Below are 24,258 nucleotides of genomic sequence, written 5' to 3'. Positions count from 1 at the left end.
AAATGGGGGTCGTAAAGCCCCCTCCACTCGAGAGAAAGGGCGATCCAAGGTCTCCCACAGGGAAGAGGGGGGTCCAAGGTGCTCCCCAGAGAAAGGGGGTCCAAATGCCCCCCCCAGGGGAAAAGGGGGTGTCCCTAATGCTCCCTCCAGGAGAAAGGGGGGTGGTCTTAATGAGAGACCTGGGGGGGACCCTGAGACCTGAGGGGACCCAGGGAAACTTGAGGGGGCCAAAGAAACTTGGGGAAGCCCAGTGGGATTTGGGGGCTCAGAAACACTCGAGGTGGGGGTCGGATAAAGAGGCAGCAGCTTTTATTTATTTAATTGTTGCGGAAACTCGAATAAAACCAATTTCATTAAAATAAATTAAGGCGTGCAAAACTCCCCAAAACAGGCACGGGGACCCCAAAACAGACAGAGATACCCCCAAAAGGCCCCACGGTGGTGGAGGACCCCAAAATCCTCAGCAGGGCAATGGGGGGACCCCAAAGGTAACAAGGGGATCTCCAAACAATGGGGGGGACCCCCCAACCATCCCCACAGGGAGATGAGGAGCCTGTAGGTAACAGGGGGGACCCAAAACCAACTGGGGGACCCTCCAGCCCACACCACAAGCAATGGGGGGACCCCAAAGACAATGGGAGGGACCCCCCTCAGCTGAGGCTCACAGGCAGCCCGTAGGCCACGGGCGCGGCCCCGATGAGGGATTTGAGTCGGGGGGCCTGGCGGGCCTGGGACAGGTGGGGCAGGAGGGGGGTCCCGGGGCCTCCCCCCAGCCAACCCCGCAGCAGGGCATGGGCAAAGCGGTCCAGGTCCCGGTCAGTGACGTCCCACAGCGTCCCCAGCACCAGGGGGCTGCAAAACAAGGGGGAGAGGGCCCCCCAACACAGGCTGTGAGCGTGGAGAGACCCCCAGAGTCACAGAGACCCTCCAAATTCCCAAAGCCCCCCTCAAACTGAGCATGCAGAGCCCCCTCAAAGCCCAAGAGTCCCCCAAAGGCACAGAGCCCCCCAGAGCCAGCACCCAGCCATGATGTATTTGAGAACGGTCCCAGTGGGCTCCAGGCCCACCGGATCCCCCCCAAATCACCCCAGATACACCCTAGATCCTCCCAAAGCCCCCCGGGCCCCCCCAGACTCACCACCCGGCCATGACGTATCTGAGCACTGTCCCGGTGGGTTCCAGGGCCCCCCTCAGGGCCAGGGCGGCGCTGGAGCAGCCGAAGAGCAGCACCACAGCCCGACATTCCAGCCGGGAAAGGGTCTGTCTGTCCAGGAGCCGCACCCCCGACCCGTGCCCTGCATAGCTGGGGGACACAGACCCCCGGAGTGAGTCCCAGGGGTTCCCAAAAACCCGGAAATGGGGAACAGGGGGTCCCCAAAACCCAGGGAAGGGGGAGAAGGTGCTGTTGGGGTTCATCCCCTCAGCTCAGAACTGACTTCGAGCTCTGGGGGGATCAGGACCCTCCAGGGACACCCTAGGGACCCCCCAAAATCCCACTCACATGTACAGGTCGTGCTCCAGAAGGGCCTCCTGGATCTGCTCCGGGGTCGGGATAGAGCCAGACACGCCGTGCCAGCCTGGCTCACTGGGGGGGACAGGGTAGATTTTGGGGGCCAGAGCCACCCCAGAGGGGACAGGGGCAGATTTGGAGCAGGATTTGGGGAGCAAACTCCTTGCTGGGGGGTATAGGGTGAGAATCATGGGTGCAGACCCCTCCTTCCCCTGGCTCACTGGGGGAAAACAGTCAGGATTTGGGGGTGAGACCCCGCCCAGGAGGGGGACAGGGGCAGGATTTGGAGTGCAGCCCTCCCAGGGGTTATAGGGGCAGGATTTGGGGTGCAGCCCCACCCCCCCTCCCAGCCCCCCAAAGGTGCCCTGACCTCTCGAACCAGGCCCGGAAACGTTGCTCGGTGCCCCCCAGGTTGTTGTGGGGGTTCAGGACGTAGAAGGTGCTTTTGGGGTTCACCCCCCGGGCCAGGACGGATCCTGAGCTCTGGGAGGGACAGGGAATGGGGGAATAAACCCTGGGACACTCCAAACCCCGGGAATGGGGGATGGAGGGTCCCCAAACCCTGGGAAGGGGGTTCAGGGGTCCCCCCACCCACCAGGGAGGGGGTCCCAGGGGTCTGTGCCCCCCTGACCTGCCGGGCCATCACGTAGCTGAGCAGGAACCGCAGGGCCGGGAGTCGCGTCACCGGCACGGCCCCGAGGGCCGGGAGGGACTCCCAGGGGAGACGCTGCAGGTGCTGCCAGGGAGGAGGAGAAGGGTGAGGAAGGTGTGGGGATGAGGAAGGAGCCCTGGGGGTGTCTCACCTTATCCAGCAGCAGCACTAGGGATCCCCTAGAGCCACCCGGTCCCCCTCCCAGGCCTCCTCCAGGAGCAGGGGAGGAGAAGGGTGATGAAGGTGTGAGGATAAAGATGAAGGTGTGAGGAGGATGAGGAAGGAGTGAGGATGATGAGGATGAAGCAGCAGCCCCAGGGGTCTCACCTTGTCCAGCAGCAGCACCAGGGACCCCCTGCTGTCCCCTCGGTCCCTCTCCAGGGCCCCCTCCAGGGCCTCCTCCAGGAGCAGCCGTGCCCGGAGGGGCCGGGCCGGGCAGAGGCCGAAGGCCAAGGCCTGGATGTCAGGGGGGGTCAGTGCAGGGGCCCCATTCAGCAGCACCTGGGGGGCAAAGGGGTCAGCACCCCAAAATCCGGGGTCAGCACCCCAAAATCCAGGATCAGCACCCAAAATCCCAGCTCAGCCCCTCCAAATCCTGGGCTCAGCCCCCCCAAACCCACATGCAGCCCCCCAAATCGCAGGATCACCACCCCCCCCCCCCCCCCAGATCTCAGCCCAGGCCACCCACCTGGACGAGGGCAGGGTTGGGGTCGTTCCAGCCGCAGCTCCGCAGCTCCGGGATGAGCCGAGAGGATTCCTCGGCCAAGCTGGGGGAGCTCCCGGGGGGCCTGGGCAGGAGCAGCCCCCGCCAGCACCCCAAAACATGGGACTCCAGGCTCTGGATGAGGGTCTGGGAATGGGAAAAGGGGAATGGGAGACGTGGAAAAGAGAGTGGGAGATGTGGAAAAGAGAAGGGGAGAGGTGGGAATGGGACACATGGGAATGGGAGATGTGGAAAAGGGAAAGGGAGACAGAGAAGGGGATAGGGAGAGGTGCAAAAGGTAACGGGATCCAACTCCAGGACAAGTCACTCAGAGGGGTCAGGACACCCCCATCCCAAATTTGGGGTTGGGGGGGGTCTCCCCACCTTCATCCTCTGATCCAGCCGGGAACGCCGTGACCACCACTCCTGCTTGTCTGTGCATCCGTTGGCTTCCTTCTGCTCACGTTGGATTGACTCAAATTCCCTCAGGATGGAGCTGAGGGGGGCCTGGAGGGGGAGGCATCAAGGATCTAGGAATGGGGGGGGGGACATCCTAAAGGGATCCCACCCCCTGAAATGGTAAGTGACTCCCTAAAGGGATCCTGGAATGGAGGGTGCCCCCTCCCCAGGACGAAGATGAAGGTGGTCCATGATGCCAGCCCCTGGAATGGGGAATTCGCTCCTCCCCAGGATGAGGAGGCTGGGGACAGATCCCAGACCCTGGAATGCCCCTGCTGCCCTCACCTGGGACCTGTGGGTGGGGATCCGGATGCTCAGGGGCTCCATGTCCCTCTCCAGCCGCGTCAGGAGCAGAGTGTCCCCAACGGCCCCCGGGCAGGGGCTGCCCAGGGCCAGCAGGACCACGGTCACCCCTAGGGACACACGAGGTCAGGGACACCCCCGGCCACCAGAGGCCCCCCAAAACATCACAGACCCCCCAGGGCACCACAGACCCACCTCCCCCAGGGCACCTTTTCCTTCTTCTGCAGCCACTTTCCCTCCTTCTCCAGCCCTTTCTTGTTTTTCTCGTTCTCCAGCCCCTCCATATCCTGCACAGGGGGACACCCAAGCCCCCCCCAGGGTTCAGGATCCCCCTCCCCAGTGCTGAGTGCTGGTCCCAGTGGCCCCCGTGGACTCACCACTGGGGATCTGCTGGATCTGCTCCTGGAATTGTTCCCTCTCTGGAGCCCCCAGCCCCGACGTGCTGAACTGGAAGAGCCCCTCGAGCTGGGCCAGGCGGGGGCAGGGCTGGGGGGGGTCCCCCCCTTCCCGCAGGGAAAGGCTCTGGAGCTGCTCCGACACATCCCCTCCCAACTTCTCCTTCTTCCTCTTCTTCCTGAGTGGGGGGATCATCCCAAAGGTGAGGTGGGATTATCCCAAAGGTGAAGGGGGGGATTGTCCCAAAGGTGAAGGGGGGGATTGTCCCAAAGGTGAGAGGGGATCATCTCAAAGGTGGAGAAATCATCCCAAAATGACCTCTGCAGGGTGAGGGGAGTGTGGGGTGAGACCCTGTCCCAGGATGGGGGGATGGTGGGGAAGAGAGGGGACATTGGGATGGGGCAATGGAATGGGGCCCAAAGCCCCGAGGATGAAGGAAGGGGACACAGGGAGGGGACACGGGGAGGGGACACGGGGAGGGGACACCCACCTTGCCCGGCTGTGCAGGATGCCCAGCAGCTGGTGGCGGGCGGTGACACACAAGGACTCCGAGAGCAGCCCTGCTGTGCCCAGGGGGTCCCTGTCCCCCGTGAGCAGGGCCAGCAGCTGGCACAGCCCCCCATACAGGGACCCCGGGGGGAAGTGGCTGATCCAGCCCAGGGCCTCCTGCAGCAGCTCCAAAACTGAGTCCAGGGATGGGTGACCTGGAGGTGAAAGAGAGGGGACACCATGGACAGGGGTCAGGGACACCCCGGGGACACCCAGAGTGGGGTCAGGAACCTCAGGGAGGGGTCAGGGACACCTCAGAGAGGGGACAGTGAAACCCCAGGGACACTCCAGGGTGGGGTCAGACACCATGGGAGGAGCAGGGAGGGGAGGGGACAGAGGGGGGAACCCACCATGGCCTCAGCCCCCAGCTCTAAGAAAGGCAAGTTTTGGGAAAGGCAAGTTTTGGGTGAGGAAAGGCAAGTTTTGGGGGAAGGAAACTCCTGGAGAAGGGAAGGAAACTCCTAGGGGAAAAGAAACTCCTGGGGAAGGGAAGGAAGTTCTTAGGGAAGGGAAATAAATGAAGTTGGAAATCAATAAATGCCCAGCAAGACCTTTGCCCCCCCACTCCCCAGCTCCCTCAAATCCCCCAAATTCCAGATTCTCACCTCTAGCCATGGGCAGGGGTGCCCCCAAACCTGGTGGGGGGTCCCCCCTGCCTGGGACGTCCTCAGTGGCCTTGGGCTGGACCCTCCCTGTGGGGTGGAGAGAACACAGAGGGGCTTCAACCCCAGGCTGAGGACAGATTTGGGGACAGAACCCCCCAGATCAGCCCCAAAACTCACCTGGGGGTCCCCCCCACTCCTGGGAGACTTCGAAGCTGCGCCGTAGCTCTTCCTCCTCCTCTTCTTCCATGGCCCTCAGGGGGTTCAGCCCCTCCAGCACCCCCTGGGAGGGAGGTCCCTGCTTTGTTTTCTCCTCCAGAGCCCCTTTTTGGGGGGTCTCCTGCTCCTTCTTCCCCCTGGGACCCCCAGCCCGGCGGGTTCCCCTTTTCTTCTCCTCCAGAGCCACATTTTGGGGGGGCTCCTGCTCCTTCTTCCTCCTGGAACCCCTAGCCCAGTGAGTCCCCCTTTCCTTCTTCTCCTGAGCCGCTTTTTGGGGGCTTCCTTGGTCCTTCCTGGGCCTCCCCCGCTGTCGTCTGACCCCCATTCCTGGGGGGCTCATTTGGGGGGATCCTGGGGACTTGGGGGGCTGCCCCTTCCTGCGGGTACAGGATGTTTTTCGGGTGGTTGAGGCACTCGGGGGGGCTTTGGGATCCTCCAGGTCGCTGTCATCACTGAATGTCACCTGAAAGAGGGGGAAGAGGGGGGTCAGGGGTGGTTTGGGGGGCACCCCAAACTTTACCCCTCAGCTTTCCCCCCATTTTTCCCCTTCAACCTTCCCCCCTCTCTTTGCCTCCCAAAGTTTTGCCCAAAGAACATTTTCCCCCTGAGTTTCCCCCTCCAACCTTTTCCCCCCTCAAACTTCCCATCTCAACCTCTCCCCCTTCAAAACCTTCCCTCCCCAAACTTCCCCCCAAGCTTACTCCCAAACTTTCCTCCCTTAAACTTTTCCCCCTCAATTTCCTCCCCTCAAACTTCCCCCCCAAAACTTTTCACCCCAATCCTTCCCTTCCAACCTCCCCCGCCCCAAAATCCCCCCAAGCTTTTCCCCCCAAAAACTGACCTTTAGGCGGGACTTGACCCTCCCCTGGGCTCTGGGGGCTCTGCTGAGCTGGGCCTTGCAAGGAGGGGGTGAGGCCTCGTTGTAGATGGTGAAGGGGGTCCTGGGGAGGCTGGGGAGCCCCGGGAAGGAGGGAAAAGCTTTGGGGTGGGGGGTGCAGGGCCCCCTGATGGCAATGGGGGGCACAACCTCAGAGTCCAAGTCCCCCGGAGAAAACACGTCCTGGGGGCTGGGAGGGCTCACCCTGGGGGGCTTCACCCTGGGGGGCTTCTCCTTGGAGGGCTTCTCCTTGGGGGGTTCCACCCCACGGGGCTTCACCCCCCTGGCCTTGGGGGGGGCAGGTTTGTGCTTTTGGGGTTCAGCCTTGGAGTCTTTCAGGGTCTTTTTTTGGGGGGGAGGCTGCAGTTGGAGGGTCCAGCCCTGGGCAAGGACATCGTCCACAGAGAGGCCCAGTTTGGTGGCCAGGTGGCCAAGGGTGGCCATGGCCTTAGCCAGCAGCAGGGTGGCCCTGGAGACCCCCAGGCCAGGCAGGTGGGGGCTGCAGGACCCCAGGAAGGTCAATCCCCACTCCAGCTCCTCATCCTGGGGGTCCCAGAGCCCCCCGGCACTGCTCAGGCTCTGCAGGGCCAGCGTGGAGTAGCCCATGGCCACCAGCTCGTCCAGCAGGCCCAGGGTGGGCTGGGGTCTTGTTCTGGGGGGGTTCTGGGGGTCCAGGGTGGGCAGATCCCAGTTCTCAGCAGGGTCTTGGTCCTCACAGGGGTCCTGCAGCCCCAGGTCCTGGTTCCCAAGAGGGTCCCTGTCCCTGGTGGGGTCCCCAGTCCCAGAGCAGTTCTGGTTCCCGGGGTGGTCCCTGTCCCCGGGGGGCTCCCCTTTTCCGTGGTGCCCCCCCAGCCTGTCGCTGAGCTCCCTGGCAAACCTGTGGCCCACCCTGGCACAGCGGGGCAGGACCCTCCTCACCAGGGCCACCCCCGTGGCCCCTTCCCCTGCCAGGACCCGGCCTCGGGCTTGGGCCAGGGCCCAGCGCAGGCCCAGCACCGACACCACCAGGTCTGAGCAGAGGCAGCAGGGGCAGCTCCAGGGGTGGGAGAGGAAGGCCAGGCTCATCTTCTTCCCGGGTTTCAGCTCAGGGGAGGCTGTGAGGGCACTCAGAGGGTCCTGGGAGCTTGAAGGAGCCACGAATTCCAGGGCAGGGCCCTTTAGGAACCCCTCGTCCTCCTCCCCCGAGGGGTTTTTGGGGTGGTCCCAGCGCCTCCTCGGTTCCATGTGGCCCTTCCTCGGGTGGATCTTGGGTGGGAGCAGGGGCTCCTGGGGGGCTTTGAGCTCTGAAAGGGAAGGGAGGGTTAATTTGGGATCCTTCAGCCTGAGAAACCTGGATCCAACACTCTCCTTTCTGGATTTAAACTCTGGATGGAAGGGAGTTGATATTTGGGGTCCTCCAGCCCAAGGATCCAACCTGAATCCCAAACTTGCCCAGCTCAAGGTCAATCCCTGGGTGCTCCAGTACTAGATCCAGGAAGGATCCCGAGGCAGATCCCAAAACTGGGGACCCCCAGGATCCCCCCAAGCTCAGGGGTCCACCCCGCTCCCCAAAAACCCCCCCTGCATCCCGGGCTCTCACCTGGGTGGGGCTGCAGCAGGAACAGGGTGTGTTGGAGGTTGAGCTGGCTCAGCTCCAGCTCCCCCTGCTGCAGCTCCAGCTGAGATTTCAGCAGCAGGAATGACGTGCACCTGGAAAAGGGATGGGAAAGAGACCCTTCAGACCCCCCCAAGACCCCTCAGATGCCCCAGATACCCTCAGACCCCCAAAAGACCCCTGAGACCCCCCCCAAAGATCCCTCAGACCTCCCAAGACCCCTCAGACCCTGCCAAAGACCCCTCAGACCCTGCCAAAGACCCCTCAGACCCTGCCAAAGACCCCTCAGGTTTAATGTCAGGGTTTTGCCAATCCTGCTCTTTAGTCCCATTTTCCCCCATTCCCAACCCCGAGGATCCCAAGCCCAGGACTCACCAGCGTGTGCCCTGCAGGAGCCCGGACAGCCTGAGGGCCTCCCCACAGAAGGCCCTGGCCCGGCACAGCACCTCGGCCCGGCCCAGCAGCGTCACCAGGCGCTCACAGCACCACAGGGCCTCCCCCAGCACCTCCCACTTCAGCACCACGTTGGCACCTGAGGGGGTAGAAGGGAGGGATAGATCCGGCCCAGGGGAAGCCTGAGCTCTTCCAGAGGCTCCAGGTCCTCCCTGGAGGAGCCCAACTCACTGCAGAGGGTCCTGACCCCTCCCAAGGAACCCAACTCATTCCAGAGGCTCCCAATCCTTTCCAGGGATCCTACCCCATTCCAGAGGGTCCCCCCTCCCCTCTCACCATAGTCCTGGAATTGCTCTGCCCCCTCGTTGCTCCGGGAGCCCCCCAGGATGTCAAAGCCCAGGAGGAAGATGATGACACTGCGAAGGAGCTTCTGGACCTCCATCAGGGCCACCTTGGGGGTCTTCCAGCCTGGAGGGGTTTGGGAGGGGGGTCAGCACCAAGGAAAGCCCTTCCTAGCCCCTCTAGCATGGAGACACCCCCAAAATTCCCTCTCCTTATTCCAAGTTCCCTCCTCCTCACACCAAACCCTCTTCTTCCTCCTCAAATCGAACTTTCCTCCTCATCCTCCAACTCCCCCTTCCTCCTTATCCTCAAACTCCCTCCATCCTTCTCTTCCTCACCCCCAAACTCCCACCATTCCTCCTCATCATCCTCAAAATCCCAGAGTTTAAACCTTTCCAGGACCCTCCATCCCCCCAGAGACCCCCTGGGACCCTCCTCCCCTCTCCCTGTGTCCCCCCCCCCTAGGATCCTCCATCCTCCCCACAAAACCCCTCTAGGACCCTCCATCCTCCCCCAAAACCCCCCTGGGACCCTCCATCCTCTCCCCAAAACCCCCCTGGGACCCTCCATCCCCCCTCCCCACCCCTCCATCCCCCCCAGGGGTGACTCCCACCCCGCCAGTCCCACCTTTCCGGTGCAGCCGGTGCCGGAGCTCTGGATCCAGGTGTGCAGGGGCCATTCCCAGGTACGTGGCCACCACCTGGAGCCCCTGGGCCTGGAGCAGGTACCAGCCCTTGGTGGCCTTTTGGGCCAGGGGGCTCTGGAGAACCTGCAGGAGCAGGGACAGCCCCTCCTCCATCTAGGAAAAATCGGGATTCAGGGATTGCATGGGTCCTCCACATCCATAATTCCCTCCTGTCCTACTTTTGGAGGGTCTCTGCACCCCTCAAACTCCCTCTTCCCACAACTTTTGGGGCAAAAAGGAGCCCTTTTGGCTTTACTTTTTGGCTGACACAGCACAGGTGGCTCCGGAGCAGGAGGCAGGAATGTTGCAGGAGCTGCTGGGATTCATCTCCACCTGGGAATTCCCTCAGGATGGACTCCAGCTCTTCCAGGAAAACCTGAGAATGCCACACTGGAATGAACACCAGGACCTCAGGGATTATCCAAATCCAGACCTGGTCATTCCCAGGATGTTGGAGGAGCTGCTGGGAATTCCTGTGGGATACACTCCAGCTCCTCCAGGAAAACCTGGGAATGCCACACTGGGATGAACACCAGGACCTCAGGGATCAACTGAACCATTCCAGAGGGTCGTTCCAGGCTCACCTGGGCATGGGTGGGACATTCCAGCTGCAGGAGCAGGCGGGTGAGGTGGGACAAGGCCCAGGCAGCGCCGGGAGTGTCACTGAGGCTCCGGCACAAGGATCGGAGCAGCAGGAAACTCTCCAGGGCTTGGATGGGCTGGGAAGCACAAAATCCACTGGTTACACCCCAAAGCCACCTCCTGGGGGGTCTCCCGGTGGTCCTGGGGGTCTCACCTTGGCCAGGAGCTTGTAAAGGGTGGCCAGGAGGTGCAGGGAGGTCACGGTTTGTTCCAGGCTCCGAACACAGGGAATTCCAGGGGATTCCAGGAGCTGCTTCCATAGGGAAAAGGCTTCGTCCAGGCTTTTGGTCAGAGCTGAGGGGACACCAAGGGGCTAAGAGAGCTTGGGCAGAGCCAGGTGGGGCCAAAAGGAGGATTCCCAGGCTGACACCTGGCTCTTCCCAAAAGAAAAGCTCTTCCCACCCCTCCGGGGTCCCAGAAAACCCCCTCCTAGTCCCCCAGCCCCCTCACCCCTGTCGGTGTCCAGGGTGCAGCTGATCCCATCCTGCGGATCCAGCTCCTCTCCCGCCCTTCCCTCGGCATTCAGGTCGTTGGGCTCAAACTCCTCCAGGTTCCTGCTGCCCTGGGTCCTCCCCCTCTGCTCCCTCTCCATGCCCTGGGAATTTAGGACACCACAGGAGGCTCTGGATGGGTCCAGGACACACCCAGACCTCCGGGATTTTCTGAAATCCTGGGAAAAAACAGCCCCTTCGAGCCCCTGATCCACAAAACCTTTTCCATGTGGGCCTCAAGGGTGCAGATGTGGAGCCAGAGCAGGGCCTGGGCCTTCTCATCCAGGAGCTGATCCCGGTTCTGGGAATTCTGGGGCACCTTTTCCAGCAGCCTCAGGGCCTCCCGGATCGCGTCCAGCGCAGAGCTGCCAGGAAAAGGGGTCAGGAAGCCCTCCCAAAATCCCTGGAACTCCACAGGGGAATCAGGAACAGCCCCCAAAATCCCTGGAGATCCACAGGGGGATCATGAACAGCCCCAAAAACCTCTGGAGATCCACAGGAGAGGGAAGGAAACACCCCAGGACCCCAAAGAAACACCAGAAACACCATGGGGCTGAGAGACCTCAAACAGGGACAGGGGAACCCAAAAAACCTGTTCCCAGATGGACACTCAACAAGATGGGCCTGGAAAAGTTCATCCCAACCCACCAGAGTTCCAAAAAACCCTTCCCAACCTTCTCATCTGTCCTGGAAAAGCTCTTCCCACCCCACCAGGGTCCCAAAAAAACCCCTTCCCCCCCTCCAACACCCTCCCCCACCCCAGACCCACCAACCCTCTCCCCAAAACCCCAAACCCGAAACCCTCCGGTGCCTCCACCACTCCTGGGGGGGCATTTGGGGTGGAGGTGGTCCCAGGGCACCCACCAGTCAGTGTGGGGGGCGAAGCTGTGGTAGCACAGGACCTGGGCCAGCTCCAGGAGCCCCAGAGCCCTCGGGAGGAGCCCCCCGGGGTCCTCGGGGCAGAGCTCCAGGAGGTCACACAGGACGTTGTAACGCTCCGGCCCCGTGTCCCACTTCAGGCACTTGTAAGCCTGGAGCTCGGCCAGCAGGAGGGACACCAGGGTGGCCTTGTCCAGGGAATGGCCTTCCAGGGAGTCCCTGAGGGTCCTGGGGGAAGAAATCCCGTTGTTTTCATGGATTCATGGAGTGGGTTGGGTTGGGAGAGACATTAAAGCTCATCCCATCCCACCCTCTGCCTCGGGAACTTCCACTATCCCAGGCAGCTCCAGCCTGGCCTGGGACACTGCCAGGGATGGGGCATCCTCTGGGAAATCCATTGCAGGGCCTCACCACACTCCCAGCAGCTCCCAGTCCCCACCACAGTCCCTCCCAGCAGCTCCCAGTCCCCACCACAGTCCCTCCCAGCAGCTCCCAGTCCCCACCACAGTCCCTCCCAGCAGCTCCCAGTCCCCACCACAGTCCCTCCCAGCAGCTCCCAGTCCCCACCACAGTCCCTCCCAGTGCCCCAGTTCCCCCTCACCGCAGCCGCAGCTCCTCCTGGCCCTGTTTGGCCGCCTCCGATTTGATCCTGGCCCAGAGTCCCACAGGCTCATGCAGGAGCCCCCCAGGTTGGGCCCTCAGGACCCCCCCAGGCTGGACCAGGGGTCCCCCAGGCTGGGTCAGGGCCAGGAGCCACGTGGTCACTGAGCCCAGAGCCTGCTCCGTCCGCCCCAGGCGCTTCCAGCTCTCCACCTGCATCCGGAAACACTTGTGGAGCTGTGGGAGGACAGGGAGAGAAGAGGTGTGTGGGGAGGGAATTCCAGGGGTTCTGTATCCCCCTCAACCTGCCCTGGGCCAAGGGAAGGGCTGGGAGGTGGGAATTGGAATTGTTCCAGGAGGAAAACCTGGTCCCATCCTCTCCAGTCCTCCTGTCACCGGTAGGAATCCCCGTATCATCCCTGTATCCCGTCCCCACCTGGGAGAAGGGAACCTAGGAATTGGGGATGTTCCAGAGGCTAAGCCATTCTATCCTCTCAGTTCCTCCCCTCACTGGGATAATCTCATGTCTCCCTTCCCACCCTGGAACAAGGGAAGGGCTGGGATTTGGGGTTATTCCAGGAGGAAAAACTGGTCCCATCCTCTCTCCCTTCACTGAGACCAGGATGAGGGAATTGCTCAGAGCTGGGAATAGGGGCTATTCCAGGACCAAACCCTCCACTGTCCCCCTCCCCATTCCCAGTCCCCCATACCCTCTCTGGGGGGGTGTCAGGGCAGCTGTAGCCCCCCAGTTCCACCACCCCCCTGCAGAAGGGCTCGCAGATAGTTCCGGCCTCTTCCAGAAAGTTCCGGCTCTGGAAGGCGAAGCCCAGCTTGAAGGTGCATGAGGCTGTGGGGAGAGGGACCCCCAAAGTCACTGAGAGAGCCCCCTCCCCACCCACAAGGGGACTGAGACCTCCCAGCTGTGCAGAGACAGCCCCCCAGGACAGGGACAGGGGCTCCCCCTTGGTGGCACTGACCGGTGACATCGAGGAACTTGGCCCTGTCGGTCTCGGGGAGCCCCCTCAGAGCCTCCACCATCCAGGTCACGCTCCGGGTGCAGGTCCTGCTCACCTGGGCCAGCCCCAGCCACCCTGAGGGCTGAAGGGACAGGGGGTCAGCAAAGGGGTCACCTCCACAGCCCCCAAAGAACCACCCCCAGGGCACCCTGAGCCCCCCCTTCCAACCCCACCAAGGGGAGAAGCCTCTAGGACCCCCAGAAATCCCCCAGGGTGGCTCAAGCCCCCCTTCCAACCCCACCAAGGAGGGGAGAAGCTTCCAGAACCCTCTCAGGGCACCTCCAGCCCCCTCTTCCAACCCCAAGGTGCTTCCAGCACCCCAAGGGTCTTATCCTGAGCACCCCAAACTCTCCTTTCCAACCCCACCAACAAAGGGAGAAGATCCCAGCACTCCCAGAACCCCCTCAGGGCCACTGAAGCCCCCCTTCCAACCCCAAGGGTCCTGGGGATCCATCCGGGGGGTACCTGGGAGCCCTGGAAGGTGTCATGGATGGTGTTGGAGAAGAGCTGGAGGCTCCGGAACAGGAGCTGCTTCACTGTCACCTGCTGCTTGAGGGCATCGGGGGGCACCTGGGGAGGGAAGAAGGGTTCAGGGAGGGCAGCAGCTCCAGGAGCTGGGAATGGGGACAGGCATGGACCTGGGAATGGGAAAAATGGGGATCAGGAGCTGCAAGATCTCTGGGAGCTGCTGGGATGGACCTGGGAAGGGCAGGGAAGGAGGGAAGTGGGATTTGGGGGTTCGGGAGCTCCTGGAGCTGCTCCTGGTGACACAAACACTGGAGAGGGACACAGAGGGTTCACACAAAGTGAACCCCAACCCCAAAACAGGGTTACACCCCCCCACAGCTGCCCCCAGACCCGCTTCCAGCCCCCCAGTCCCTCACCCTGCCGAGCAGCCGCTGCAGGGCCCAGCAATGCCCCTCGGTGAAGGCACAGAGCCCGGGCAGGTCCTCGAGGCCGAAGGGCAGCTCCCGACTCCTCCTCGTCACCTCCCCGAGCTGGGCTGTCACAAACCGGGCCCCCTCCAGCAGCACCCTGAGGGTCCTCTCTGAGCCCTCCCCCCTCAGCACTGCAGCTGCCTGGGACAGCAGGGGCCCTGGGGGGGACCTCCCCTTTCCCAGCTGGATCCCGGCCTCCAGCAGCGCCAGGGGGGCCCCCAAATCCTCCCTGGAGCACCCCAGGAATGCCTTGGCCTCCTCCAGGGCCTCCAGAGCCTCGTGGAACCTGCCAGCCCTGCAGAGGTGCCTGGAGCACTCCAGGGTGAGCTCCAGGAAGCACAGGGAGTGTTGGATCCCGGGAGGATTTGGGGCTTCCTCCCGGAGAGTCTCCAGGAGGAATTCCCGGAGCTGCCGGGCCAAGAACACAGGGCAGGGAGCCCTCTCGGCCTCATAGAGGGCAGAGGCTGCTGCTGCCTTTTGGGCTGTCTGGGAGGTGAAGAAGGGGGGCTGCAGAGGGGGCAGAGACCCCCCGTCCCGCTCCAGCAGCAGCAGGAAGCGCAGGGCACGAATCTGGGCAGAAAACAGGGATCTTCCCTCTTCCCGAGGCCGGTCAGGCCCTGCCAGGGCTGCTGCCCCTTTCCAGAGAACACAGAAGGTGTTGTAGGTGACAGTGGTGAAGTCTTTGGGGGGGTCCTGGAGGGGGGTGTAGGTTCGGAGTCGCTCCCGCAGCAGCTCAGCCGCAGCCCAGCAGGAATTCCCGGTCCTCCAGCAGGAATTCACGGCATTCCTGAGCAAGTGGAAGAGGATCTTCTCCAAGTACAGGCCCGGGGGGTTCGGGACCACGCTGAGGTAGCCCCTGGCGGCCTCCTGGGCCAGGGCCACGAGGGGGGGGCCAAAGGAGGGGGGACCCTCCCGGCCCAGCTGCTCCACACACGATCGGAGCACACGGTCACACGTCTGGAGCCGCCGCTGCCGGGATGGGGGGGGCGCTCCCGGGGGGATCTGCAGGGATTCCTGGGGGGAGACAGGGACTCAGACCCCTGGAAGAGGGAGTCAAGACCCCTAAAACCCAGCCCTGAGCCCCCCGAGGGTCATTTCCTGGGGGAAAGAGCGAGTCAGACCCCCAGTCCTCAGCCCAGAGCCAGTCAGGGAGTCTGCCAGAGGGATCCAGAGCCCCTCTGAATGTCCTTTTCTGGGGAAATGAGGGAGTCAGACCCCCCAAACCCAGCCCAGAGCCTCCTGAGGATCCCCCTGAGAGTCCCCCAGCTCACCCACAGCTGGTGGGTCCCAGTGAGATCCAGAGGGTTTCCTGGGGATAAGGGAGTTAAGACCCCATACCCCAGCTCAGAGACCCCCCCAAGAGTCCCCCAGCAGAATTCAGAGGTTTTCCTAGGAAAAAAAGGGACCCAGCCTCCAGCCCAGAGCCCCCTCCCCAGGGAGGGACCTCCAGCTCACCCTCAGCTTCTCCAGCCTCTCCTCGATGTTGGCCCCCTTCTCCTTCCCATCCATCCTGGGGTGTTTCCAAGGGGCTTCCAAAGTGATGTGGGGCTGGGGGAGGCAGGGGAAGGTGTGGGACCCCCACAGCCGCCCCCGAGCTCACAAACCCCCAAAACTCACAGCCCCCCCCAGCCCCCACATCCTCAGGCCCCCAGCCCCAATATCAGGCCCCCTAATTTCCCCTTCAGGCCCTCCCAAACTCCCTCCAAATCCCTCCCATTTTTGCAGCCCCTCAGGCCTTTCCCCCCCCCCCTTTTGTTCCTTCCCACTCACAGCCCCCCTCCCCAGGACCCCCGGGACCCTCAGCCCTCTGAGGGGGTCCCAGGACCTCCGATCTCCCCTCAGGATAACCCAACCCCCCGCACCCCGCTGCCTTCAGGCCTTTTCCCCCCTTCTTTGCCCCCTCGTTCCTCCTCACCAATCCTCTCCCCCCAACCACCTTCCCCGGCCCCCCCGGCCCCCGGGACCCCCCCGATTTCCCCCCGGGACCCCCCAAACCTCCGCTCACCTTCCGCGGCCGCTCCTCTTCGGCCGCCAGGGGGCACCTCGCGCCGCGCGCGCGTTCAAATCTCCGCGACGGCCAATCAACGCTCGGCCCCGCCCCCGGGCCCGCCCCCCGCGCGAGGCATCACGGGAGCTGTGGTTTTTATGCCAACAGCGAGGCACGGGTGCGCACGCGCATAGAGGGCAGGGCGGTGGGAACGGAGGGGTCAGTGGTGTGAGGGGCGTGGCCACAGCAAAGGAGGTGTGGTCATTGTGATGGGGCGTGGTCACCGTAAAGGGGCGTTCCCAGGTGTCCCCATGTGTCCCGCAGACCCCCCTGGGGTTCCCCTCTGTCTCCAGGTGTCCCAAGGTGTCCCCTCTGCCTCCAGGTGTCTCCAGGTGTCCTCCCTGCCCCCAGGTATCCCTCTGTCTCCAGGTGTCCCCATGTGTCCCCTGGACTCCCCTGGGGGTCCCCCCCTTCCCCCAGGTGTCCCCAGGTGTCCCCTCTGTCCCCAGACACTCCCTCCCCCTCTCCAAATCAGCAGCCGCAGCTCCAAACCCAGAGCGTTTTATTGGGGCGGGGGGGGACAGACCACACGCGGGGCCCGGGGGTGTCCCAGGGGTATCCCAGGGCTGGGGTGACAACACTGGAACCCCCTTCCCCCCTCGGGAGTGGCGGCATGCGGGGGGGGTGGCGGTTTGGGGGTATTTTCGGGGAGTTATGATGCTTTTTACAGGTGGGCGCTGCAGGGGATGGGGCGGCATGACCCCACCCCAGCTCCCTGAGCCCCCTCCCCACGTCACGAGGCGGGGTCAGGCAGGGTAGATGATGAAGCCGGAGAAGGTGCTGGACTTGGGGGTATTTTTGGGGTGGTTTTGGGGTAGTTTTATGGGTTTTATGAGCGAGGGCTGCGGGTCGTGGGGCGGGGAGAGCAGCGGGGGGCAGGACCCCCGTCCCAGCATCCCGAGCCCCCTCCCCGTCCCGAAGGGTCAGTCGGGGTAGATGATGAAGCCGGAGAAGGTGCTGTACTTGTTGGTGTTGCCCCCGTGCACTTTGCCCCCATCGAGCTTCACGAACACCTCGTCGCCCACGTCCAGGTGCAGGATGACGCTGTTACTCGCGTAGTCGTAGTTCTGGTCCGCGTCCTGCGCGATGGCGCTGGCACGGACCTTGGGGGGGGCACGGGGGTCAGGGACCACCCCCCATCCACGAGGGAATGGGGGATGAGGTGCTCGGGACCCCCGCGGGGCGCTCAAGGTCACGGTGTCCGGATGAGGCAGAGCCGATGTCCCCCCGGGCCACAAGTGTAACCGGGGGGGACGGGGGGACACCTGGAGACACCTGGGAACACCTGGGTAGAGCCCCTCCCGCACCACCGGAATCCCACAGGATAACAGGGGCACCCTGGGGGTCCCACAGGGTGACAGGGAGACCCCCCCACCCAGGGCAGGCTCCAAGAACGGTGACCAGGAGCACGGGACCCTCCCAGGCTCCTGTGCAGCCCCTCCTCGGACCAGGGATGCCCGGGGGGACACGGGGACAGCTCGGTTTGGGGGGGGGGTCCTGGGGGGACATCGACCACCTTGGATCGATCCTTGTTTTTCCCGGAATAAAAGGATGGGAAGAGTCCTGGGGTGAGGCCATTCGGGAGCAAACAAAGGGAGTGGCCGGGGGGCACAGCCCACCGACCCCCCCCCCGTGCTGGGGGTGTTCCGGTGACCCCCTACAGCTCCCCCCATGTCCCACAAGTTCCAAGCCCAGCATTCCCAGGGGATTGTGGCCCCCTGGCCCCCATGGCAGGACTCCCAGGAATGGGGAGGTTGTGACCCCAAGGCTGAGGGAGGGATGGGGACGGGGGGGGTGTCACCCCCCCCGTGGTACCAGAAAGGGAACAGGGTGGGAGCAGATGGAGGGGGGGAAAGGGTGGGAACTGGGGGGGTTGGATGGAGAAAATGGGATGTGGGACTTGGGAGGGAGGAACTGGAGATGGGGAATTGGGAATGGGGAAGAAGATGGGAATTGGGGTGGGATTAGATGAGAGAAATGGGATGGAGGAAATGGGATGAGGATTCTGGGGGTGGGAGGAACTTGGGATGGGGAATTGGGAATGTGGGGAAAAGGATAGATATTGGAGGAGAAGTGGATGGTGGAAATGGGATGTGGGAAGTGGGGAGGAACTGGAGATGGGGAATCAGCAGTGGGAGAAAATCGAGATGGGAACTGGGGGGTATTGGATGGGAGAATGTGGGATCTGGGGGAGGGAAGAACTGGGGATGGGGAATTGGGAGTGAGAGGAAGAGGGAATTGGGGAGAATTGGATGGAGAAAATGGGACGTGAGGATTTGAGGGGCAGCAGAACTGGGGATGGGGAATCAGGGAGGGGGGAAGCAGGATAGGAACTGGGGGTGGGATTGCACGGCGGAAATGGAATGTGGGGACTTGGGAGGGAGGAACCAGGGATGGGGAATCGGGAATGGGGGGAGTGTATGGGAATTGGATGAGGGAAACAGGATGTGGGGATTTGGAGGAGAGTGTACTGGGGGTGGGGAATCGGGAATGGAGGGGGAGAGAATGGAAATTCTGGGGGGAGAGGATGGAAACTGGAGAGCATGGATTGGATGGGGGAAATGGGATGTGGGGATTTTGGAGGGGAGCAGAACTGGGATGGGGAATCAGGAATGGGAGAGAACCAGGCCGGGAGAGCTAAAATTAAGGAAAACCAAACCAGGAAATACGGGATGGGTGTAAACAAAAAAACGGGACGGGTGTAAACAAGGAAACCGAGGCACCACAAGTTGGGTGGGAAAACCGGCATGGGGAAAACCTGGATGGGGAAAACCGGGATGGAGGGGGAGCATACGGAGAGACATGGGGCTGGCAGAAGGCGGGGGGGGCCCGGGGGTCTCGGGGGTCTCTCCCCGCGTTACCTGCCCGTTTTTCATGAGGTCTGCCCACATGCTGGTGCCGTCCCCGCCGCGCATGAGGACGTGGTAGGTGAAGAAGTAGATGCCGGGCAGGGGGCACGTGAACTTGCCGCTGGAGGGCTCGTAGTAGTTGCCCACGTTGGTCACCACGTCGTCGAACCGCAGCACCTCGTAGCCCTCGTGGGGCTTCCGCAGCCCCGCGTAGAAGGCGATTTTGGGGCTGTAGAAGGACGGGATGTACCCCCCGGGTCCCGGCCCCGGGGGTCCCGGCGGGCCCGGCCGGCCCGGCTCGCCCGGAGGCCCCCGCGGGCCGGGGGGGCCGGGAGGTCCCCGCGCTCCGGCGCGGCCCCGGCGGCCCGGGGGGGGCTGCGGGGAGGCCGGGGGGGGCGGCTCGGGGTAGGGGTCGCAGACCATGCGGCAGCTCCCCAGCATCTCGTAGTGCGCGGCCGCCTTGGAGCTGTGCACGAGCAGCGGGATGGCCACCAACAGCACCAGCACCATCGCCACGCCCGCGGCCACCCCGGCCACCCGCCGCCGCCGCCGCAGCCGGGACGCGGCCACGGCCAGCAGGTCCTGCTCGCCCTTGGGGGCGATGGTGGCGATAGCGGGGGGCGCGCAGGGGACGCCCCCGGGGCAATCAGGGCACGGGGAGGGCGGGGGAAGAGGGGATGGGAGCGGGATTGGGGATGGGAATAGAGGCAGGGATGGGGACAGGGATGGGGACAGGAATGGGGACAGGAATGGGGACGGGGATGGGGACAGGGATGGGGACAGGGATGGGGACAGGGATGGGGATGGCAGTGGGGTTGGGAGAGGGGATGGGAGTAGGAACAGCAGCAGGAATGGGGACAGGAATGGGGACAGAAACGGGCCTGGAGATGGGGCTGGGGACAGGAATGGGGACAGGGATGGGGACAAGGATGGGGACAGGGATGGGGATGGTGGCAGAGTTGGGAGAGGGGATGGGAGTGGGAACAACAGCAGGGATGGGGACAGAAACGGGGCTGGAAATGGGGACAGGAATGGGGATGGGGACAGGAATGGGGATGGGGACAGAAACGGGGCTCAGATGGGGCTGGAGATGGGAACAAGGATATGGATGATGACAGGGATATGGATGGGGACAGGGATATGGATGGGGACAGGGATGGGGATGGGGACAGCAGCCGAGGCCGGGGCTGGAGCTGCGGGTGGAGGTAGGGATGGGACTGAGGGCAGGGATGGGGCCGAGGATGGGATCAGGAGCGGGGATGAGACCGAGAGCTGAGATGGGGCCGAGGACGGATCGGGAGCAGGAATGGGACTAGGAATGGGGCTGGGGACGGAGCCGGGAGCGGAGCTGCGAGGGAAGCCGGAGATGGGACCGGGAGCGGGGCTGTGGCTGTTCCCGACGCTGGGACCGGGAGCGGGGCCGGAGCTGCGGGTGGAGCCGGGACCGGAGCTGCTGAAGGGAATGAAGCCGGAGCCGACGATGGTACCGGAGCGGAGCCGGGAGCGGAGCCGGGAGCGGAGAGTGGAGCTTCTGCAGCAGCAGCCGGGACCGGAGCCGGTGTTGGAGCTGGTGATGTAACCGGAGCCGGGATGGAGCTGGGAAGGACCCGGGAGCGGAGCCGGGAACGAGCCGGGAACGAGCCGGGATGGAGCCGGGAAGGACCCGCGACCGAAGCCAGGATGGAACCGAAATAGAGCCGGGGAGGATTCGCCACGGCGCGCGGGGCAACTTCTCCCCAAGTTGTCCGTGAGAGGGACCCCCGGGACCGGGACCCCTGGGAATGAGACCCTCGCGAATGAGACCCCCGGGAGCGGGACCCCGGGAGCGGGACCCCCTTGCCCCGGGAGCGGCTGGGCAGCACCACCCGGGGCGGTTCTCTGGGACCCCCCCGCGCCCCTCTTGGGGGACCCGCGGCCCCGGGCCCTCGGTGGAACACCACCCCCCCACACCAATCCCCCCCTCTCCGGTACCTGCCGCCGGTGCCGCCGCCCGCACCGCGCCCGCCCCGCACGGCCCCGCTCCGCCCGCCCCGCTCGACGGCTCCGGGCACGGCGGGGGCGGGGAGGCGGCCAGGGGCGGGGGGGACCCGCAGGAGGGTGAGTGTGCAAGGGGGGGGTGAGTGTGCACAGTCCTGGGCGGGGGAGAGCGGGGAAGGGGGGATGCCGGGGGGGGTGCACAGGGGGAACAGGGACACCCCCCCCCATGCACAGGGACCCTCCCCCAGTGGGGGTCAGCCCCACGCAGGCGGCCGCGGGGCAGTTTTTTTGGGTCCCTTTGAGGTCCAAACGCGTGGGGAGCTCCGCGTCAGAGTGGGGGGCTCACGGGCCCTCCCCAGCACCGTCCTGGGGGCCTCAGGGCCCCCCCCGCCACCAAGGGGCCCCCAGAAGGGACAGACTGGGGAGGTGGGATGGAGGGGTGGGATGGGGGGGTTGAATGGTGGGTCCCCTGCATGAAGCTGGGGGGAGGCTGGGTCCTGGGGGGGTCCATGTGTGTCTGTGCGGTGTCACAGTGGGACCCCCACGGACAGAAGCTGGGGGGGTGTGGAGGTGTGTGTGCAGGTGTGTGGGGCTGTGTGCTCTGTGTGTGTGTGTGCTCTGTGTGTGCTCTGTGTGTGTGTGTGTGTGTGTGTGTGCTCTGTGTGTGTGTGTGTGCTCTGTGTGCTCTCTGTGTGCTCTCTGTGTCTGTGTGTGTGCTCTGTGTGTGCTCTGTGTGTGTGCTGTGCATGTGTGTGTGTACTGTGCATGTGTGTGTACTCTGTGTGTGCTCTGTGTGTGTGTGTGTGCTCTGTGTGTGCTCTGTGTGTGCTCTCTGTGTCTATGTGTGTGCTCTGTGTGTGTGCTGTGCATGTGTGTGTGTGCTGTGCATGTGTGTGTACTCTGTTGTGCTCTGTGTGTGTGTGTGTGCTCTGTGTGTGTGTGTGCGTGTGCTGTGCATGTGTGTGTGCTCTGTGTGTGCTCTGTGTCTGTGCTCTGTGTGTGTGTGCTGTGCATGTGTGTGTGTGTGTGTATGTGCTGTGCATGTGTGTGTGTGTGTGTGCTCTGTGTGTGGTGTGTGCTCTGTGTGCGTGTGTGCTCTGTGTGTGTGCTGTCCATGTGTGTGTGTGTGCTCTGTGTGTGTGTGCTGTGCATGTGTGCGTGTTCTGTGTGTGTTCATGCTCAGTGCATGTGTGAGTGTGAGCCTGCTGCGTTTGTGTGTGCATGTGTGTGCTCTGTGTCCATGTGTTCCGTGTGTCCATTCCCTCTATATCCATTCCATCTGTGTTTGTGTCCATCCCACATCCCTCTGTCCATCCCACATCCCTGTGTCCATCCCACATCCCTGCGTGTTTATGTCCATCCCATGTATCCATGTGCCCATCTTGCATCCTTGTGTCCATCCCATACCCTTGTGTCCATCCCATGTGTCTGTGTGTCCATCCCACATCCTTGTGTCCATCCCATACCCGTGTCCATCCCATGTGTCTGTGTGTCCATCCCACATCCCTGTGTCCGTTCCACATCCATCCCCAGCACATCCGTGTCCATCCCCACTCAGGAGTCACACGGGTGGGCTCCGCTCCCCCTGCCCCCCCTCCCGTGGGTGATTTATCGGGTCCGTTCTCCCTCTCCCGGCGCTTCCAAAGGTCTCGGATCCCTCCGATCCCCGCGATCCATCATCGGCCGCGGATCGGCCGCGGATTTACGGCCGCGCTGCCCGCGATCGATGCGGCCCCGACACCGCCGTGTTTGTGCAACAAATTACGGCGCCGGGGGGGCCAGAGGGGAGGGTCTGGGGGCGTCGATGCCACCCCGTGTGTCCCCCCCGCCCCGGGGACACGGCGGAGCCCCGACCCCCGCGCGGGCTGAGCTTAATGAGCAGCAACAGCGAATTAATTAAGACGGCGGCGAGGGGAAGCCCGGGCGCTAATTAGCAGGGCTGGGAGGTGACGGGGACACGAGAGGACATTGGGGGTCCCCGGGGGTCCTGACGGAGGAGGCGATGCTGGGGGGCAGCGGAGGAGGTGGAGGGGTGGGGAGTTCACGGCCAAATCCTGCCTAAATCCCCCCCTGGGCTGAGCCTGGAGCTGGTTACACTGGGTTTGGGGGGGCTCAGTCACGATCAGATCCTGCCTGAATCCCTCCTGGACTGAGTCTGCAGCTGGTAAAACTAGGCTTGGGGGGCTCAGCCCCACCTTTGGGGTCCCTCATATCCCTGCCTCAGTTTCCCCATCCTGCTGAGCCCAGACAGGGCCCAGGACCCGCCCCGGACCCCCCCCGGATGAGGACACGGACCCAGCCCCCCCCCAGGCTGCGGGGGGCTGAGCCGGGGAGGCTGAGCGGGGGGGGCCGGCGGGGCCGGATTTGGCCGCAGCACATGAATAAATTCATGACACCACGTCCCCGTGTCCCCGCCGGCCCCCCCTGTCCCCCCCCCGCCGCTCTGACACAACCCCACGGTCACCAGCTGCCTCCGCGGCCCCCCAGGACCCCCCGGCTCGGGGGGGGCGCGTCCAGTGCCGCCCAGTGCCGCCCAGTACACGGTGCTGAAGCGTCCCCAGTGCCCGGGGGTGTCACCCCGCTGTCCCCGGGGGGGACGGGTCGAGGGGACCCCCGTGCGAATGGATATGGATGGGATGGGGGCGGCCACGGGGGGGCCCGAGGCGGGTCGGGGACAAACGGCCCGAATTGGAGGAAAATTGTCCTTGAGGCCACAATGAACCAGCGGCGGGGACACACACACACACACACACGGGGGGGTGGTCCTGGAGCTGTCGAGGGGCCGGGGGGGCGAGTCACAGCGCTGGGGAGTCCCCGCTGCCACCCGCACCCCAGTGTGCTCCCCTAGCCCTCACTTCAGCCCCCTTCCCTGCCCTGGCACCCCCCTGCCACCCCCAGCCCTCACCACCCCCCCAACCGTCAATGCCCCCGCCCTGGCACCCCCCGGGCATCCTCAGCCCTCCCCCCCCCACCTCCACCCCAGCCCATTAGCGACTGCTCTTTATTAGGGCCGGGGGGGGTCAGGGTGCTGTGCCAGGCCCCCCCCGGGCAGTGAAGGGCTCGGGGATGGGATGGGATGGGATGGGATGGGGTGGGATGGGGTGGGGTGGGATGGAGTGGGATGGGATGGGGTGGGGTGGGGTGGGGTGGGGGTCCCACCCTGGAGCAGCCGAATCGCCCCAGGGCTGAGTGGTGCTGTGGGGGGTGTCTTATCTGCACCCCAAACTCCCCGTATGCCCCCCAGGATGGTGCTGAGCCCCCGCCCCACAGCGGTGCTGGCGGGTCTCATCCACCCCCCGAACTCCCCCTGTGCCCCCCGGGATGGTGCCGAGCCCCCGCCCCACCACGACCCCCCCATTTTGCTCCCACGAGCCGTGGGGTCCCAGGCCCGGCTGCTGCCCGTCCCGGGGGAAGGGGCTGCGGGGGGATCCCCGGGGCGGGGGGATTTCGTGCCCCCCCTTGTCCGCCCCCCCGGCAGGAGATGGACGGACAGGCCGGGCCGGGTTCGATTCTCTGGACAAGCGACATTTATCAG

General features: G+C 64.1%; 2 protein-coding genes across 3 annotated transcripts; both read right to left on the bottom strand.

Annotated features, from left to right (window-relative positions):
- Positions 1-287: 287 nt before the first annotated feature.
- ESPL1 (extra spindle pole bodies like 1, separase) lies at positions 288-15,890 on the bottom strand. 2 transcript variants are annotated; one of them, XM_032713540.1, is made up of 31 exons: positions 15,856-15,890; positions 15,306-15,398; positions 13,797-14,864; positions 13,378-13,482; positions 12,874-12,994; positions 12,607-12,743; positions 11,898-12,133; positions 11,282-11,524; positions 10,638-10,782; positions 10,377-10,521; positions 10,081-10,220; positions 9,869-10,003; positions 9,541-9,660; positions 9,227-9,398; positions 8,594-8,725; positions 8,240-8,396; positions 7,850-7,959; positions 6,235-7,553; positions 5,355-5,856; positions 5,178-5,264; positions 4,514-4,727; positions 4,005-4,201; positions 3,610-3,737; positions 3,250-3,372; positions 2,851-3,012; positions 2,490-2,663; positions 2,142-2,246; positions 1,881-1,993; positions 1,502-1,585; positions 1,139-1,303; positions 288-852 (listed from the first exon to the last, which is right to left on the bottom strand). In XM_032713540.1, exons 2-31 carry the CDS (start codon positions 15,357-15,359, stop codon positions 651-653), a joined length of 6,795 nt encoding a protein of 2,264 aa, XP_032569431.1. In that variant the 5' UTR covers positions 15,360-15,398; positions 15,856-15,890; the 3' UTR covers positions 288-650. The 2 variants fall into 2 exon arrangements, with proteins under 2 accessions (XP_032569431.1, XP_032569432.1); XM_032713541.1 differs by lacking the exon at positions 15,856-15,890 and adding an exon at positions 15,787-15,791.
- Positions 15,891-16,471: 581 nt separating this feature from the next.
- On the bottom strand, positions 16,472-19,265 carry C1QL4 (complement C1q like 4). Its single transcript, XM_032713546.1, has 2 exons — positions 18,759-19,265; positions 16,472-17,000 (listed from the first exon to the last, which is right to left on the bottom strand). The coding sequence occupies exons 1-2, from the start codon at positions 19,254-19,256 to the stop codon at positions 16,821-16,823; spliced, it is 678 nt and encodes a 225-aa protein (XP_032569437.1). The 5' UTR covers positions 19,257-19,265; the 3' UTR covers positions 16,472-16,820.
- Between the last annotated feature and the right edge of the window lie 4,993 nt (positions 19,266-24,258).

The sequence above is a fragment of the Chiroxiphia lanceolata genome, chromosome 30 (genome assembly GCF_009829145.1).
Source record: "Chiroxiphia lanceolata isolate bChiLan1 chromosome 30, bChiLan1.pri, whole genome shotgun sequence".
NCBI classification, from domain to species: domain Eukaryota; kingdom Metazoa; phylum Chordata; class Aves; order Passeriformes; family Pipridae; genus Chiroxiphia; species Chiroxiphia lanceolata.
The sequence above is the reverse complement of the archived record's forward strand: the minus strand, read 5'-3'. Positions and strand labels throughout refer to the sequence as shown.

Bases quoted from the DNA above. Each gene is read 5' to 3' on its own strand.
- ESPL1 (XM_032713540.1), bottom strand. From the start codon at position 15,359: ATGGATGGGAAGGAGAAGGGGGCCAACATCGAGGAGAGGCTGGAGAAG. The intron at 13,483-13,796 runs GTGAGGGACTGG...TTCCCTCCCCAG, and splicing joins TGCAGCGGCTGCTCGGCAGG to GTGCCCCCCGATGCCCTCAA. The intron at 7,960-8,239 runs GTGAGTCCTGGG...TCCCTTTTCCAG, and splicing joins CTCCTGCAGGGCACACGCTG to GTGCACGTCATTCCTGCTGC.
- C1QL4 (XM_032713546.1), bottom strand. From the start codon at position 19,256: ATGGTGCTGGTGCTGTTGGTGGCCATCCCGCTGCTCGTGCACAGCTCC. The intron at 17,001-18,758 runs GTAACGCGGGGA...GCCCCCCCCAAG, and splicing joins ACCTCATGAAAAACGGGCAG to GTCCGTGCCAGCGCCATCGC.